Here is an 18,115-nt window from a genome sequence, read left to right as displayed (position 1 = left end):
TGCTGCACTGATCTGAAGCCAGGAGCCAGGTGCTTCCTCCTGGTCTCCCATGCGGATGCAGGGCCCAAGTGCTTGGGCCATCCTCCACTGCCTTCCCAGGCCACAGCAGAGAGCTGGACTGGAAGAGGAGCAACCAGGACAGAACTGGCACCCCAACCGGGACTAGAACCCAGAGTGCCAGCGCCGCAGGCAGAGAATTAGCCTAGTGAGCCGTGGCGCCGGCCAAGACTGTATCTTTCAATGTATAATTATTTTATTGCAGATTTAATTCATTGTGAGTTCAAATAGGTGTAGTTAAAATGTTTTATTAAAACCTTCTTATAAGTTGAGTGTTGTTTCTGCTGATAAGTTAGTTGGTAAATCTAATTTTATGTACAGTTTCTCTGTACTTAGATTCTTCCTGTCAATTTAACCCTTGATTCATTGAACTGTTTTCAGTAGGCACTTCAACAATAGAACATAGACTTTTTTTCCTGAACTCCTGCTTTTCTTCAGATGTGTTTTTTTCTGATTCTTTATATATAAAAAATAATATTTGGATGTGTCCAAGTTCATATTATGTAGCATGTAGGGCTCCGCAGGATAAAATGGGCAGCTTTGTTTTCCTTCCTTTGAATCTGTTCTCCAAACCTTTTATAAAAAATATTCCTGTAGGATATGTTTTATTGACTTGTGAGGATTTGAGAGACACATGCAGACAGCTCCCATCTGCTTATTTGCTCCCCAAATACCCACAGCAGCCAGGGGTCGAAGCAGGGAGTTGGCAAGTCACTGCAAGTCCCACAGGTGGGTGGCAGGAATCCAATCACTTGAGTCATGCTGCCTCCCAGGGCCCTCATTAGCAGGAAGCTGGAACCAGGACTCAAGCCCATGTTCTCCAGTGTATGCTGTGGCTGCCCTGACTGGTGTCTTAACTGCTGAGTCAAGCACTCAGCCCCTACATAGCATATTTTAAACAGATTGGTGTTAGCATTTGTATAAGTAGTATTTGTTCCTCCTCATTGGATTTCTTTGGAATGTGAACTCTCTCATTTTCATACTTATTTCGTTGTATTTGAGGATCTTTTTCTTCAGTTATATCTGCGGTTACTACTTCTTCTATGGTTGTCTGCAGGTATCTCAGCAGTTCCTGTATTCCGAGGGTGCTGGTCTGGTCCTTAGGTTCCATTAATACTGTCTTTTTCTGTTCAGTTTCCTTCCATTGCTTTATTGCCTTACACTCTGGATTCGGAGCCAACTTTTGGAGCACATCCTTCACAGATTATACTGTTCTTTTTCTGTTGTGTGGATTTCATTTCACCAATTTCAATCCTCCCCTGTAATTTTTTACTTTGCTAACTGTTTGCCTTTACATCTTATCCTGTTGACTTTTCACATCTGGATGTTTTCCTCTCAGGCTTTCTGTTCCAGACTCAAAAATGCTTGCAAAGGCAGGGCACATTTGCCATTTTACAAAGCTGTAATTTTCAAGTGATGGTGTGACTTTTTATCCTCTTTATCTTATTATCTTTATCTTATTAGCCAATGGGGAGAATAGTGGGTGTTCCACAGGAGCCATTTTCAACTGGAAAGCCTGGGATGCCTAAGCCTAATATGTTGACTGATCGAATCAGGATTATAAATGATGCCAGCAGGAAGGAACAAAGTGTTAGAACCAACAAGATGGATAAATGGGATCTGACAGGCTGCCTGAAAAGAATGTCAGTTAATGGCAGGAGAGGGGGTCCTGACTTGTGTATTTCCAGGATTGCATATCCTGTTTACTGCTGAGTTCACTCCTTGCCGTTTCTGAGCAATGTCACCTACCCTGAAGTCTTCAATTACCACCAGATGTTGAAGATGTTAACACCTGGGGCCCTGGGCCAGGCCAGGCACCTAAATGCAACATGTCCCACAGTGAGCTCATTAGCTAGACTCTGAGCCTTTCTGCCAACCCTGCCCATTGGCTGAAGTGCACCCGCCTGGTCACTCGGCCACTCTTGACCTCCAGCCTGGCTTCATCTCCCACAGGAAACCATTTGCCTCCCGGAGATTCGGCCTGCCTCATAAATATTCCTCCAGATTTGGAGCAGGTGCTCAGGGCCTGGATGGCTTCTTCCCTGTCTTTGCATGTTTAAATCCATCCTTCATGCTTTTTTTCATCTGATAGCATCTCAGTATTTTTTATAAACACAAACCACATTTGATCACATCATTGCTCAATGCCTTCCCAACTGCTCCACGCCCACCCCCAAGAAAAAGTCTGCGTAGGGCTCCTGACCCTTGCATTTTTGTGACATGTGGGTCACAGCCAGTTGTCTCGCTCCTCTGCTTTTGCAGTCAGAAATTTTTTCTCTTTCCTGGAATGCTTTGCTCCCCGCACCTTCCTGGAAAGCTCATTTTCCTTTTGGGAATGCACTCAAGTTCCATCCTAGGTGCATCCTCCATGAATTCTGAACAATCCATTTCTCAGTGCTTTCCCTGGACTCCTCACAGACCTGCATGCATGGCCGATTCCCTCTTTGAAATGGCATCATTAATATTCAGTATCCCTACGTATGTAAGTACAGCCATTTTGCTGTCAGTAAACCAGTTGTTTTCCCATTAATTCACCTCCCCCAACTTCCTCTCCCAAACACTCACTCCTTCAGTTCCTTTTGAAACTTCACATCCTTCCCCCCACAAAACCCAGTGGGCTCTGCTTCTCAGAAAATTCTCCTTAAACTTACCTGGTTTAGTTGGTGCTATCTTCATTAATATCCGTTGTCACACACTGTTTCTAGAACTTTGTGCTTCATTCTCATGGCCTTATATGTTTTAAAATAGTAATGGTCACATTGTATTTTGCATTTCTTATTCTTACCAAAATTTCAAACCCTAAAAAGTAAGTCAATCATCAAACATTTTTCCCTTTAGGCCAGCGCCGTGGCTCACTAGGCTAATGCTGTGCCTGCGGCACCAGCACCCCGGGTTCTAGACCTGGTTGGGGCACCGGATTCTGTCCCAGTTGCTCCTCTTCCAGTCCAGCTCTCTGCTGTGGCCCGGGTAGGTAGTGGAGGATGGCGCAAGTCCTTGGGCCCTGCACCCATTTGTGAGACCAGGAGAAGCACCTGGCTCCTGGCTTCGGATCGGTGCAGCACACCAGCCGTGGCAACCATTTGGGGGGTGAACCAACGGCAAAAGGAAGACCTTTCTCTCTGTCTCTCTCTCTCACTGTCTAACTGCCTGTCAAAAAAAATTTCCCTTTCCCTAAACCATCAACACTTCTACTTGGAGAAATTATTTTCGGTATCTGGATCTGCATACTTATGCATATGCAGAGGCAGAGGAATATAGGAAAATATGGGATCACATAATAAACCTCCTTTTCAAAAATTATTACTTTTATTTTTACTTGACTTCGAGGAAAAATGACTACAAGCAAAACTAACGATATTGCTGAACTTTGATAGACTTTTTAAATCAAAGAATATTAGTTCCTACATTATCCTTCTGTAGTGATAAGGTCAGACAGGAAAAGGTCAATAAGTTGGTGCACGTTGAGCTCCTTCCTTTGAATTTCTACTCTGGAAAATAAGGAACTTGTCCTACACAAATATTCTCCCATTTCCTTAAGCATTTTTCTTATCTATGATATTTACATGGCAAAATTATGAATTTTTATTTTTTCTATACTACAATTATCCATAGTTGCAAAATATTAATTCTATATGAAGATTAACTCAGAACTTGATCACTATCTGTAGGGATCGCTGCGCCGATCCGGAGCCAGGAGCCAGTGCCTCCTCCTGGTCTCCCATGTGAATGCAGGGCCCAAGCACTTGGGCCATCCTCCACTGCCTTCCTGGGCCACAGCAGAGAGCTGGACTGGAAGAGGAGCAACCGGGACAGAATCTGGCGCCCCAACCGGGACTAGAACCTGGGGTGCCGGCTCCACAGGCGGAGGATTAGGCTAGTGAGCTGCAGTGCCAGCCCATTATCTGTATTTTTATCATAGCTCACATCTCATTAAACTATCTTGTATTTGTATAAAATATTTAAACAGGTGAAAAATAAATATATTTATATGTACTGGTATAACAAACACTTATACCCCACTTCCCACATGTAATAAATGTTACTTCATCAGTTTGCTTTTCTAAATTTTATTTATTTATTTATTCTATCTGAAAGGAGAGAGAGAGATGATAGAGTAGATAGATATAGACAGATCTGTCCATCTTCAGGTAGATAATAGAGAAAGACAGACAGACATACAAAGACCCCATCTGCTGGTTCACTGTGAGGATCCCCACAATTGCCTGGGCTAGGCAATTGACTTTTCACATTTAAATGTTTTCTTCTTAGGCTTTCTGTACCAGATCCAAAAATGATTGTGAAGAAATGACACATTTGCCATTTTAGAGTTGCAATTGTTTGAGTGATGGTGTGACAGTTCGTCCCCTTCATGTTTATGTTAGTAGCCAAGAGCTATATTATTTACACAGACAGGAGCTGTAAACTCAAGCCAGGTCTGCCACCAGGGGGGCAGGAACCCAGTCATTTGAGCCACCATAACTGCCTTCCAGGGTTTACATTAGCAGGAAAACAGAATTGGGGCTTGAGCCAGCACTGGAACCCAGGCACCCTGATGAAGTAGGCGGGAATCTTAACCACTAAAAAAAAAGGGAGTGGGGAGGAAAAATACTCATTTGCACTTCATGTTTTTTGAAATAAAAATTATATAAAATGCTTTTGAATACAAATTGAACTTAGAGCTAGTTTCATGTTTTTCTATTCCACATATAGGCACTTGCTGACATGCATTCAGAGTTCAGCAAGTTCATATATGGAAATATATATTAATGTATAAAATGGATCTGAAAATAACATGTAATATCATTTTAACTATTTTAACATAGCTTTACTTTATTAATATGTTTTCAAAAATATACAGTATTATTAGATTTTATATAATCAACATATAATGGAAAATTGATGTCATTGCCTTTGCAATCAATATTTGGTACATTTAGGTCTACTCTACTTAGATACCATATAATGAGGTATATGCTAACTTTGCACCCGTCCTGTGCCTTGCTGACTGCCTGCAGACATTTGGGTTGTTTCAGAATTTTGCCAGCAGGCCAGCATTGACAGCCCTGCAGTGGGCATTGTTGTATATATCTTGGGAGCAGATGGATGTGTTCCTTTGGGTCCGTACCTTGAACTAGAATTGCTGGCTCATTGGTATGGGCCTGCTTAATTTTATTAGACATTTGCAAATTACTCTCTAATGTGGTTTTGCAAATTTACATTGTCAGTAGCTGTGTCTGAGAGTACACATTGTTTATCAACGTTATGAATATTTGATTTCACACTTTTCATTTTTGAAAATCTGATGGATATCACATGCTATCTAATGACTATATTAATTTGGATTTTTCTGATTACAAATGAGGCCAAACATGTTTTCATAAGCTTATTTCTATTTGGGCTTCTTTTGCACATATCCTATGCATATTTTTGTCCTTTTTAAAGATTGCATTATATTCATCTTACATTTATATGTTACCTGTGAGCTAAACTTTTCTTCTACAGGGCTTACATTTAATTTTATTTATAGCATCTTTATTGTGAGAAGATTCTAATACTAATATAGTTAACTGGATAAGTTATTCCTTTTAGGGTTTGTTCTATTTGTATGCTCTTTGAAAATATCATCTTTAACGCCAGGTCATATAATTTATTTTAGAAATTATACAGTATTGATTTTCACATGTAGGTCTTTTATCCATTTGGAATTTATTTTGGAGATTGCCATTTAACCCATACAGATAAACAGTTTTTATAGAAACATTTATCAAAGAGTCTGTCTTTCTGCCATGATTTGTTTAAGTAAGCATTTTATTCTACAATAATTTATATTTGTTGAAAATTATACAGGTAGTACCAAGTCTCTACTTTCCTGTATTGTTAATGTTTTTACATTACTGTGGGACATTTGCCTTTGGCTAAAATCCAACATTGGTGTAGGATTATTAACTGAACGCCATAGTTTATATGGATTTCTCTACTTCTGCCCAGTTAAAATGATCCCATCCTAGGATCCCATCCAGGACAGCACATTATGTATTTGGACTTTGTGTGCCATTATTTCTCCTGTGGTCTTGATGGCTTCTCTCTCTTTGCTATTCATGACCTTGGCAATCTTGAATCATATTTTGTAAGGTCCCTTAAGTTGTCTTTTGCTGGTGCGTGTGTTTCCTGGTTAGTCTGGGCTCGTGGGTTTAGGGGAAGAAGACTGCAAAGGAGTGCTGTTCTCCCCCATGAAGTCATGTTTGTATGCCATGCACGTTACCCACCGCTGGTGATGTTAATCTTGTTCTCCTGGCCAAGGTCGTGCCTGGCAGGTTTCTCCAAAGTGAATTTACATTTTTGTATTTGTGGAAACAAATATTCTACTCTTTGGAAGCAAGTCATTAGGCACTGCCCACACTCAGGATTGAGGGCATATTAATTTTCACTTCCTGGAGTTGGAAGCATCTACCAAGTGATCTGGAATTCTTCTCTAAGGGAGCTTTATATCAACTCTCCTAGTCACTTAGTTATTGAGTCTTAATTTATATTAATACAGGTTCATGAATATTTTATCTTCGAATTATAACCCAATCCTAACATATTCACTTCATTGTTCTTACGGTTTCATTTCTGGCCAGTAGGAGCTCTTTAAGTCAGCTCCCATGTCCTTTGGAATATTCCCATTTTTTTAGCATCCTGTGGGATGAGGCCTGGAAGGAGGAGAGTGGAGGGGGTTCAACTTGTGCTCTAGATCTGCCTGCTGCTCCATCCCCTCACCTCCTGCTTCACCCTCCACACCCCACACTCATTTGTTCTGGTGTTGGCTCTTCTGCATGATTGGGAGGTCCTGGGCCTCCCAGAATTGGCTGACAGCACCATCTGGGGCACCAAAGGGAGGAGCAGGTTGGTGGTGTAGGCCACCATGTGTCTTGCCATGGTGGACATTAGGACACAGGCTGTGAAGCCTGGTCTACCTCTTCCAGGGCCACAGGACCCCTCCTGTGACCACCCATGTTGACCCACTACCTTCTCTTGGCTCATCAAGATCAAGGCCATCATGCAATGTCACACAGACACTGGACTGTGTCTCTGTCACCACAGTGCCCCTTACAGGTGGTTTGTCAATGGGTCCCCATGCTCATTCATGTCACTTGTGCTCATTCACAGTCACTTTCTCCCCTGGTTATGGGACTCAGCCCTTTTGTACCTTCTCCTGAGCCAGCAGGGTGGCATTTCCTCTGGACAAATTCTTACCTTGTCCACTTCCATACCATGCTGGTCATGTTTGCCCAGCAGACCAGGGTCGCCCCAATTTCTGCTGTCTGGAAAGTCCTGCTCCCATGCCTCCCCAGGGAACTGATCTCTTTAAGACACAATTCAGTTATCCCTTCCTCTGAAAGGGTCGCTCCACACCTCTCCAGGCTGGGTTGAAGAACAGCTGGAAGCATTCCCCTTCTGGTCTGGGAGGAGTCATGGCTGCTAAATCCAGCAACTTCAGAGTCTCCTGAGAAGATGTGTACCTCTGTAGCTGTGAACAGATTCCCAATGGAGACACTACTGTAACTGGAAAGTCAGGGCACTTGGACAGACCTGGGTTAGGGGTCACTTGTAGGGCATAGCAGAGGAAGACGCAAGCCTGTGAGCAGACAGGTGGAGGAGAGGCCTGGGGGAACACAGGAAGATGCCATGGTGCTCCAGGGAGCATCAGAGGAGCAGGTGCAGTCCAGAGTAGGTCTCAGAATGCCCCGGGGGAGGGGAACATCGAAACTCTGCCTCCACCATCACTGCCTCTGTGGTTTCCACAGGGGAATTCCAAGGCCTTGCTGTGATGGGCTCGCAGGCTGGAAAGAAGACTGGATTAAATAACACATTAAGCCATTCATGTTCTTTGAGAGCCTGTTTCCTCTTATGTCAGGTGCAGAGTAACTCTAATGACGCATGCTAGGCAGCAGTGTGGGACTCAGCTGAGTGTCGCTCCCTCTCCTTTATCCATGGAGAGAGAAAGTTCGTTGCTAAGGGTGTCATTTGAATGTGAAGGAATATAAAGCACAGTTGAAGAGGAGAGGCTCTATTGTTACTGAGAACGTTAATGGTGAGAGGAAGGGAAGAGACAGCCAGGAGCTTTTATCGGCGGTAGTGGCACCGTTGGGCAGGGGAAGGTGTTGGGGGATTGCATGTTGGAGTTATCATTTTAGGATGAGGCAAATCGGATCAAGCTTTTAGACTGAGTGGATGGGGCAAGCGTTTGGTACAGCAGTTAAAGTTGCTACTTGAGATGCCTGCATCCCATATCTGTATCCGTATCTGCTTCTGATCCAGTTTCTCACTAATGCCCATTTTTGGAGGCCACAGGTGATGGCTCAAGTACTTGGATCCCTGTCACTCACCTGGAGACCCAGATGGAGTCCCAGTCCCTGGCTTTGGCCCAGCCTAGCCCTGCCTGTTGTACATATTTGGGGAGTGAACCAGCAGGTGGAAGATTGCTCTTTCTCTCTCTCTATCTCCCTGTGTTTCCAAGGAACACAAATAAAAATAATATTGAGAGGAGCCACAGGGGGCTGCTGAATGAGGCTAAGTCTCTAAGGGAAACTGAAGAAAATGAAAATAAAGTTGAGATCCAGATGGAGAGGGAAGCAGGGAGGACGGGGCCACTTGTGGTGAGAACACTAGCGAGGCCTCCGTTTGGGGAAGGACTCAAGCCCATCAGCAGGTATTGCATCTTCTTGAAATCTGCTCTTCTGAGTTTCTAATGTCTGCTTCTGGATATGAGAAAGGGCCCAAGGACACCACAATTCACTTTGAGTGTGTGTGGATGGGATAAATGAGGGTGTGAGGCCAAGCCCTTTTCCTTAGGGACATCACCGAGAAGAAGACCTTCTTTGCCCACATCACAGACAAGGTTTTCTCCTGGAGTGCCCTGACGAGTAGAAGGATGATCGTTCCTCTTGGCACCCAGTGGGGCTCTGAGACCTCCAATGAAAGGCTCATGATGACCTGACGTTTTCCCAGGAAGCCAAACCCTAGGCCCTGTTTCAACTTGGGCCAATTTAGAGTTTGGATGTCAAGGGTGGGGGGTGCAGTGCTTAGAGTAAGGAAATGGGGCTCTTGGCCATTGAGTGCCAAATCACTAAGGGATAAGAACTGGCATCCTGCTTGCGTGTATTGTGATTGAGTTCATTCTTCTGTAGATTTGAGTACATTCTGGGAGTCTGGGGGAGACTCCAGCACCAGCCCTCTCTCTAGCTGCTCGAGTTTTTGTCCCCATGTGCTCATTGCTCTCTGATCTCTTCAGTAACGAATGCACCATGTCCTTCTTTCCCTGTTGTGGTCTCCTTTCCCTGGAGTGGTCTCCACAGTTTCTTTAACCCTACATTTGACTTTTCATTCACAGCTCCTAACAGCTCCTACTCACTCCTATCTTGCAGAGACCAAAGATGCCAAGTCTCCATGTAAGGTCCCATCCAGCTAAGATTCTAGAAAAGTATTGAAAATAAAACGTTGAGAGGAGGGGTGAGAATCACATAAACTTTTATAATTGGCTGATGTGGGTGTGTATCTTCTTGTCATTGCTACCTTTGGCTCCTAGAGAGAGAAATATCAACCAGGCATTGAAAATTATGAAAATAGACAACTATGCGCATGCATCCAGCACATGATGGGTCTTCTATTAAAATGACTGTGTCTCTTTTCCTTCCCACTTCTCAATTCCCAATTCTGTGCTTTTTTTCCCAAATTGCTTTTTGAGACCAAGAGACAAACAGCAATAGAAAACTCCCATTCTGTGGTTCAGTCCATAAATGCTCAGTGGCCTGGGCTGGGCTGGGCCCAAGTTGGGAGCTGGGAGCTCAATTCAGATCTCCCACGTGTACAGCGGAAATCCAGCTACTCAGTCTATCACTGCTGCCCACCAGGGTCTGCATTAACAGGAATCTAAACCGGAGCTGGAGCCAGGAAGGGAACCTAGCTACTCGGGTAGTGAATGTGGGTATCTCAACCAGTGTCTTAGCAGCTAGGTTAAACGCCCACCCTTCAATTTCCAGTGCCAGGAAACTACTGAGCCCCTAGCCTGACTTTCTTCCTCAATGGAATCACAAGGATGACTCATGCCTTGGCTCTTCCCTCTGCTCTCAGGTCACCCTGGGCTAAGCATGCTGACTGGGGCAATCTCAGCCTGCCTACAGCCAGCTCATTCGGACTCTGGTCTTATTTAAAACTTACTTGCCCCTGTCTAATTTTGTTTTTTTTTTTTTCATAATTGAGATTTTATTGGTGTTGAGAATCAGCACACACATTTTAATTTGTACACAATTCTTAACATACGTACCAAAAATCTAAAAAGCCATGAATTGTCATTCTTTTTTTAAGTTATTCCAGTGACTTTCCAGCTTCAAATTTGGAGGCAACTCTTCCTTAAGAGGCTATCAAGTACAAGTATCTTCAAATGTTGCTGTTACATAAATCCCACCCATTCACAATATAATAGCATATACACGACACTCAAATTTTCAATCTTTCATGGCACATTAACAAAATCATTAGGAAAACTGGACTACCACAACCAAAGATGTTACAGAGTGCACATGGTTCTGACAGAACAAGGAGTGGTTTTCTGTAGGAAACAATTCTACAAAACATGGGAGAAGTAACTGAAAATATTCAAGACAGATTAAATGCACAATTGAGACTCCAAATTGCCATTTAGTATGCGCTGTACTGTAAGATATAAAAACCACCCCCACCTATGGAATGTTAAGCTGACACCCAAGACAGTCAAAGCCTCCCAGAATTCAATATGCCACTATTTTCTGGTTGTACCAAAAAATAAACAACCAGCAAATGATTTCACCTCTTAAAAAAAAAATCATTTACACTTAAAAAATGGAATGAGGTGGGCTTCCCTCCTTCTTAAAAATGTTTCTAGAGCTACTAAAAAACTTGCATTTACAAAATAGTTGATAAAAATATTCCTCTGGATTGTACAAGAAGGGAGACAGGGACCACTGATAACACATGGTGTATGGTATTAATCGGACTTGGTTTCTTTCTCTTCTGCTTCATCAGAGGCTGGACTCTCCTCGTTTTTCGTTTCTCCATTTTCTGCAGGCAAGTCTTCTTTAGCTTCTTGGTTAGCCACCTCGGCCTGTTTTCCCTTTGCTCCTCTCTTCCCCTTTGCTTGCACTTTCTTGTCTGATGACTTATCCTTCCCAGCAGCCTTCTTGGGCTTCGCTTCCACCTTCGCGGGGCCGGCTTCGCCGACAAGCGCGCCGACCGCCTCTTGGGCTCCTCCTTGGCCGCCCCCTCGGCAGAGCTGACCTTCCTCTTGGGCATCCTGGCGGTGCGGAGGGCGCATGCCTGGTGCCTGCGGGCCGCGGCGCGCCGAGAGCCTTCGCAGAGCTGGGCTGCCTTGCAGCTGCCGCGGCTCCCGCCGCCAGAGCTGCTGGGACCCCTAATTTTGTTTTCAAATGGTGCTCTGGTTTAGGTGCAAAGATTGGTTGATTGGTTGATTGATAATTGATTTGAAAGGCTGAGTGGCACACACAGAGAGAATTTTCCATCTGTTGTTTCACTCTCTAAGCAGCCACAATGGATGGGGCTGGGCCAGGCTGAAGCTGGCAGCCTGGTACGCCCTCCTAGTCTCTCCCACATGGGTGGCAGGGACCCATGCACTTGGACCATCTTTCACTGCTTTCCCAGGCACGTTAGCAGGGACCTGGAGAAAAAGTGGAGCAGCTAGGACTCAAACCAGCCCTGTGGTATGGGAATGTTGACGTTACAAACTGTGGCTTAATCCACTAGCCCTATCCTAGTCCCACTTGTCCTGTTTTTCTGATGATGATGAACACTTTGGCATTTAATATTTAGATTCAGAAATAAATTCCAGGCTTAGCACTGAAGAGGTGGGCTGTGTTCCTGAGTCTGAGTCTATCAGAGGACACCACAGTCTAAAGTCATCATCATGGGCTGCTTAGAATGTGCCACAGACTCAGGGCCTGACAAATGGGTGTCTCTGCTCATCTGCAAACAATACCTCCTGAGGATCAAGTGTTCTCCCAGGCCTTCTTTACTTTATTCCTTCTCAAAACAGAAAAATGATGGTTCTGATAACTGTGCCTGCCATTAACTAATGGCAAACCCAGTGACTAATTGTGTTTGAATCTGATGAGCAAGGGAAGTTAATTGTCCTTGCAAAGCCTGGCTCCTGAGGACTTGAGGGGGATGGAAAAGCAGGCGTGCAAAGACTGTAGGTGACGTGCAGCTTTAGGCATCAAGTCAGACCTTTGGGACGTCAAGGGTGCTTACAATGAGCTCAGCGCCACACCCCACAGCTTTCTGGGACCTGCAGGCTAGGTACTGGGAGTGGCTCGTCAGAAGCTGCAGCTCCACTGTGACAAGAAGCTCCAGACTTTCTGGCCTCAAATTGGGAACCCTTAGGAGCAGAGCCTGAGCTGGGAAATCTTGCACAAATGGCTTATGGGTGGAAGGGGCATTTCCAGTGAAGCAGGATGAGGGACACAGAGCAAGGCAGGGGAAGATTTTAAGCAAGAGTGTGGTGTCAGCTGGAAACAAGCTCCAGCCAACCCCAATAGAGCAGAGTTCTGGAGGGCAGGTTTCCCCACGGATGTAGATCTGCCTTAGGCAGAGGGGCTGCCTCTCGCACTGCATCTCCAGGGGAGGCAGCTTCCCTCGGTGGAAGGCAACCCTCTTGTGCTGTTTGCAGCTGACCTGCATGGGAGGGATGAGCACATCTTGCACACAGGGTTCTAGGCCATGCACCAGCCATGTCTGCGACAGTTCTGGGTGACCTCCCTCCCATGAACAGGGACTCAGGTCATAACTGTGTTCTTTGCTGCCACAGGAAACCTGCAGATCAGATCCTTGGAGGCATTGCACAGACTTTGTAGTGGAAACAGCACGGGCAAAAGAGGAGGCAGAATTTGTCTGTTGCCCTTTGACCAAGCCAAGGGTTTAGAAACCAGGGCCCAACTGTGGATCTTCAAATCTCAGTCATGACTTCACAGGCAGGTCCCAGCCCTCACAGGGTCACTGGACACTTAATTGCACCTCCCCGTGGTCCCCCGACATGGACCCCACGCTGGCCTCTGGCTTTGCCCAGTAGGTCAAGAACCAAGAGTATCCCTCTTGTAAGCACACTAAATCTGACCAGTTCTGCCTGTGAGGATTGATATCACACCAGGCTTGGACGTGACTTTATAGCAAGGGTCCCACCAGACACTGAGGGACACTGTCCTTCCGGTCCCTGGAGTTTGCCATTGAACTCACTGTGCTTGTGGTCTGCCTCTGTTTGGGAGAGATAAAGATGAGGCGGGCAGTGGGGGCTCATTCTCCATGACACACACACACTGTAATTAACTTTCTTTGTCATTGCCTCAGATGTCGCCCCTAAGGAACATCAGGCATGGTATGCATATGGGGTCAGGGGACTCTCCACGTGACATAGGGACAATGCCACTCCTCCAAGCAGCCTTTCCCAACAACCCTTATCCCAAGTCCCTGCTCTGTGTCTGAGCTCTTCCTGTATCATCCTTTTCCCTTAGCCTGGGAGAAGCTGGGGCAGATGCAGAGGATGGGGGACAGGGAGAGGCCACTTGGCTTTCAGGCTTTCTCTGCAGGGTCAGTTGCTGGCTCTGAAGTTTCCCCTCACTCCCTCCTAGTCCTGGCTCTCAGGCATGTGCTGCCCTCAGGAAGACACCATCATTCCACTTCTAGGCCTCAGAGTGAATAGTTTCTGAAACTGTGGCTGGGAATAGGAGTCTCTTTTATCTGGCCAGTTTTCCTAAGATGTAATGACACAAACAGCATTGAGCCTGAAGTATGGTCCCTTATCTCCTCTGAAACAGTTGTAAAGTCATCGATAGTACATTGAACATGATCCCAAAATGAGCTCTAAAATATAATTTTCAATAGGCTCCAATGGAACATTTCAGCGCATTAGGCAGAACAATTCTGTGTGTCTGAGCGTCAGGCCCAGGGTTTGTCCTACATTTATCTCCTCCTGGGATAAGGGACCTAATATGTCTTTGATTAGGATTTGCATTAATAGTTAATGAGCCTCCCATTAGCATACACTGGGGGTGTCAGAGGCAGGTAATCCATCTGACCTTGCTATGAATGGATTTAGGTAGCAATTATAAAACCCTACAGTGATCACTTTTAACTTTTCTATGGTAACTGGCTATGCAGTTCCACAAAATTTTAGCTCTGTGATCTTCAACTTCTCAGGGTCTGTTTGCTCGTCTTTTTTTTTTTTTTAAGATTTATTTATTTAGTTGAAAGGTAGAATTGGAGGAGAGACAGAGAAAATTCTTCCATCCAGTGGTTCATTCCCCAAATGGCCACAACAACCAGGGCTGCATCAGTCTAAAATCAGAAACCAGCAGCTTCATCTGGGTCTCCCCCGTGAGTACAGGGGCCCAGAGACTTGGGCCATCTTCTGCTGCTTTCTCAGGCTTGGAAGTGGAGCATTCAGGACTTGAACCAGCATATGTATGGGATTCCAGTACTGCAGGCTGGGGCTTAGCTTGCTATGCCAAAGTGCCAGCCCCCTAGCTCATCTTTTAAATGGGGGAATTAATTGCAGTTGATTTTTTAGGACACTTACCTTAATCAATCCATATGATTTATGTGATGATTCCTGGAATATTCTAAAATGCCATGTGGGATACGCCATCTGAGCTTTTATAACCCATTCGCTCAAAAATAGGACTTTTCTCATTTATCTTTCATGAACTTTGAACTATGCAGAGGGAGATATGGAAGCCGTGCATCTATCTGATCTCTCCTTCACTTACATTTCCTGGGTACCTGCTTTTGGAGTGATGTGCACCACCAGCTAGAGATGCATAGCTCATCCCCTAGTGAATTCAAAGGGCAAGCCAACTGGACAGCAGCTTTGTAACTCCAGGCCAAGTCACAGCTCATGAGCCAGAGAGGAAGCCCAGAGGGAAGGGCAAACACACACATCCTGTTGCAAAAGTGGACAGAAGGAGGCTCAAAGGTAGTCATCCTTGAACCTGGACAGGTGTGGCAACTAGGGCATGTAGTGAAAGGAAGGAAAGAAGAACAGACAATTTTTAACATAGGTACAGTCTGTGAAAAAAAAAAAAACCAGATCTATCAGTTAAGAAGACTGATATACAAAGAGTTATTGGCTTGGAAAGAGCAGAGAGAGATTGAAATACTGGAAGCCCAGGAGGAGGCTTCTACAACAGACAGGTGACAAAAAGATTGAGTTAAAAGGGTGGTGGTTGGCATCGTTTCTCCTTCCCTAAAAATGAGGGGGAAGCATTGGCCATAAAATTCTGATTTTAAACAAAGCAGAAGCTATGGTACAAGTGAGGTTTTCTCCATAAAAATTCATGTTGAAACCACCTGCCGGTGCTGGAAGAGTGAGGTCCTTAGTGTCTTTCCCATGAGACTGGATTAGTTCTCAGGGTTGGGGACCTTAATGTCTTTCCCATGAGACTGCATTAGTTCTCAGGGTGGGGGACCCACTTCTTTGTCCCTCTCTTCCACATGCAAGTGCTTCCCTTCTGCTTTGTGCCATGAGCTGAGCAGATGTGGTCACTCATTGTTGGACTTTCTCCTGCCTGAAGCTCAAGTTCAGTTAAGCCTCTTTCCTTTGTAAGTTTTCCCGTTTCCGGTATGCTCTGATAGCACCAGGCAGTGGACCAAGATGTAGAAAAGCCCAGTGTGTCAGAGGCTGGAGAGGAAATACGGCAGTCAGACGGTGAGCTGGTTTGGGAAGAAGAGGGTTGAGCGATGGTATTCTTGCAGGAAATCCAATGTGAGGGGTGGGAGGAGGCCCAGGCAGATGGAGGAAGGAACCAGAGAGAGAGAGTGCAGCCTTGAGATGGGGAAGCGGGGACAGGGAAATTGCCAGGAGGTAGCAGTCTGCGTAGTCTAGTGACTCAGCAAGATAAGGGACCCCATGAGCTGAGGGGGAGGATGCACCTGCTGGCCCTGAGCAGGGGGCACAGACGCAGGACCTCGGGGGGCTTCAAGGCACTCCCTTGTGTTTCCCATGTTCTCAGTGTCTTCCCCTTGGTCCTTGTGGACCCTGGAGGCTGTTCTTTAATGTTCTCTGCTCCTTAAGTCCCTTGTTAAACTTCTGATATTTTGTTTCTGGCTTTTTTTCCCTGAAGCTTCTCCCTCTGTTGGGGAGTGATATTCCTTCAATATGGAAAGGAAAAGATTCAAGGTTTGTTCTAGTGCAAACTGGGGATCTGTGCTTTCTGGAGACCCCTTATACTCTGGGTTTGTGAAGAAGCCCTCAGAAATCCCACTGACAGGGCCAGTTTTGTTTTGTAACCCCTGTAATGCCAGCATCCGCTATTGGAGTGCCTGTTCAAGTCCCAGCTGCTCCATTTCTGATCCAGTTCTCTGCTAATACACCTGGGAAAGCAACAGAGGATGGCCCAAATGCTTGGGCCCTTGCATCCGCATGGGAGACCCAGATGAAGCTCCTGGCACCTGGCTTCAGCCTAGCCCAGCTCCAGCTATTGTGGCCATTTAGGGAGTGAACCAGTGGATGGAAGATCAATCTCTCATTCTCTCTCTGTCTCTGTCTCTGTATCTCTCTCTCTGCATTTCAATGGGCAGAGAGTCTTCAGCAGCTGTGTGTCCCTGGAAACTCACTATCCTCTCTGACTTCACTATCTCATTCTGTGAAGGGAAGGGATTTTACAAGATTTCCAACCCTGCCTCCTTGTTCTGACAATTTGTGAGTTTATCTGTGACTCAGCACCGACTCTGCTCTCACACAGTAGCTTCTGTGTGAGATCTCCTAAGTGGCTTCTCTTGTTGGGTAAAGAATGAGTGCATTTTTCCTCCTTCTGTCTCGGAGCTCTACACCAAGAGGATATGCATTAGCCCACTGACCCCCCAGCTCAGAGGTGGGGACCTGCACACACACACATACACACACACACACGGTGTCACAGCCTCACACTCTTGTTCACACACAGACACTCTGCCTGGCCCTCATTGTGCATTGTGGTCTTTTACAGGATTCTCTCTCTCTCTCTCTCTCTGACCCAGAAGAGCTGTGCTGAGCTGTTGCTCTCCCAGGGAGGGTTTCCCCAGCTCCTGTGTGTGACAGCTGTGTGGCTGGCATTCCTGATGCCCTCACACCACTAATGTGCATTAACTTAGAATAATGTGGTCACGACACAGTGGCCAGGGTTGGGGAGGAAGCTTCCTCTGAACATGGGGAGAACTCAGAGGGCGAGATGGCGGGTCGTCTCTGCCTGGTTGGCCCTTGCATGGGGCTAGGGAGGTGGTGGGGAAGCTAGCCACCTTCCTGGTAAGAGCGCTGGCTCTGCCTGAATTGAGGGAGAAGCAGGGAAGGAGGAGGAGCCACTTCCTGCTGGGGGAGAGGGAAGCCCATGTGACAACACGGCCAGGAACGGAGCACTGCTGAGCCCAGGACCAATTTCCAGCAGTGACACATGTGCGGTCAGCCACCCTTTACTCCCCGTGTCATTGTTGACATCCTACCAAGTGTCAGGTGCTACACTCAGTTCTGGGCCACACAGGGGAAGAAGACAGAATGGTTGGCATCTTCCTGAGCTTATAGCATTGGCACAGGTGAGGAGAGCATGCGTGCTCGGAAGGCAGATTGCCTGAGCTCAGAGCCTGGACCCAGTAGCGAATGGACGTGTCACACTGGACAAATTAATTAACCTTCTGGGCTCCAGAGTTCTCTTCTGTAGATCGAGAATAATAATAGGTTTTAGCTAGGTTGTTCTGTGAATGCTCAGAGCAGTGCTCCCCATGCAGCAAGTCCTCCCTAATAATCTCCTCTTATTCATCTTTCCTCCTTTTGTGTCAGATGCAGTTTATTAGGGGAGCAAGTGGGCAAACCAGAGACATAATGTATGTGCATGTGTTTGATATATATGGCTCTGGGTAAGGAAGAAGTTGCTGCATAATAGCATGCTTGCTCTGTCCCAAGCTAGCCATCACAGAGGCTGCTAAGGAGAGTTCTCCCAGGAAGCCCAGCATACCACAGAGGAAGCAGAGGCAGACAGGCCTCCCAGGAGCTAAATGTGGGTGT

The 18,115-nt window shown here is 45.9% G+C and overlaps 2 protein-coding genes across 2 annotated transcripts in view; one reads left to right on the top strand and one right to left on the bottom strand.

Annotated features, from left to right (window-relative positions):
* Positions 1-18,115, top strand: part of LOC149122084 (glutamate receptor ionotropic, delta-1-like) — a 136,077-nt gene that overhangs the window by 47,051 nt on the left and 70,911 nt on the right. The gene's annotated exons all lie outside the window — the stretch shown is intronic.
* Positions 10,296-11,450, bottom strand: LOC100343955 (non-histone chromosomal protein HMG-14). The gene is given in 2 exon segments (XM_089313749.1): positions 10,296-11,281; positions 11,284-11,450. Coding segments are annotated over 2 exon segments (303 nt in total). The 5' UTR covers positions 11,368-11,450; the 3' UTR covers positions 10,296-11,062.

This window comes from Oryctolagus cuniculus, chromosome 15 (genome assembly GCF_051225735.1).
Source record: "Oryctolagus cuniculus isolate XC-2025 breed Fujian yellow rabbit chromosome 15, ASM5122573v1, whole genome shotgun sequence".
Lineage (NCBI taxonomy): Eukaryota > Metazoa > Chordata > Mammalia > Lagomorpha > Leporidae > Oryctolagus > Oryctolagus cuniculus.
This window is presented reverse-complemented; position numbering and strand designations above follow the sequence as displayed.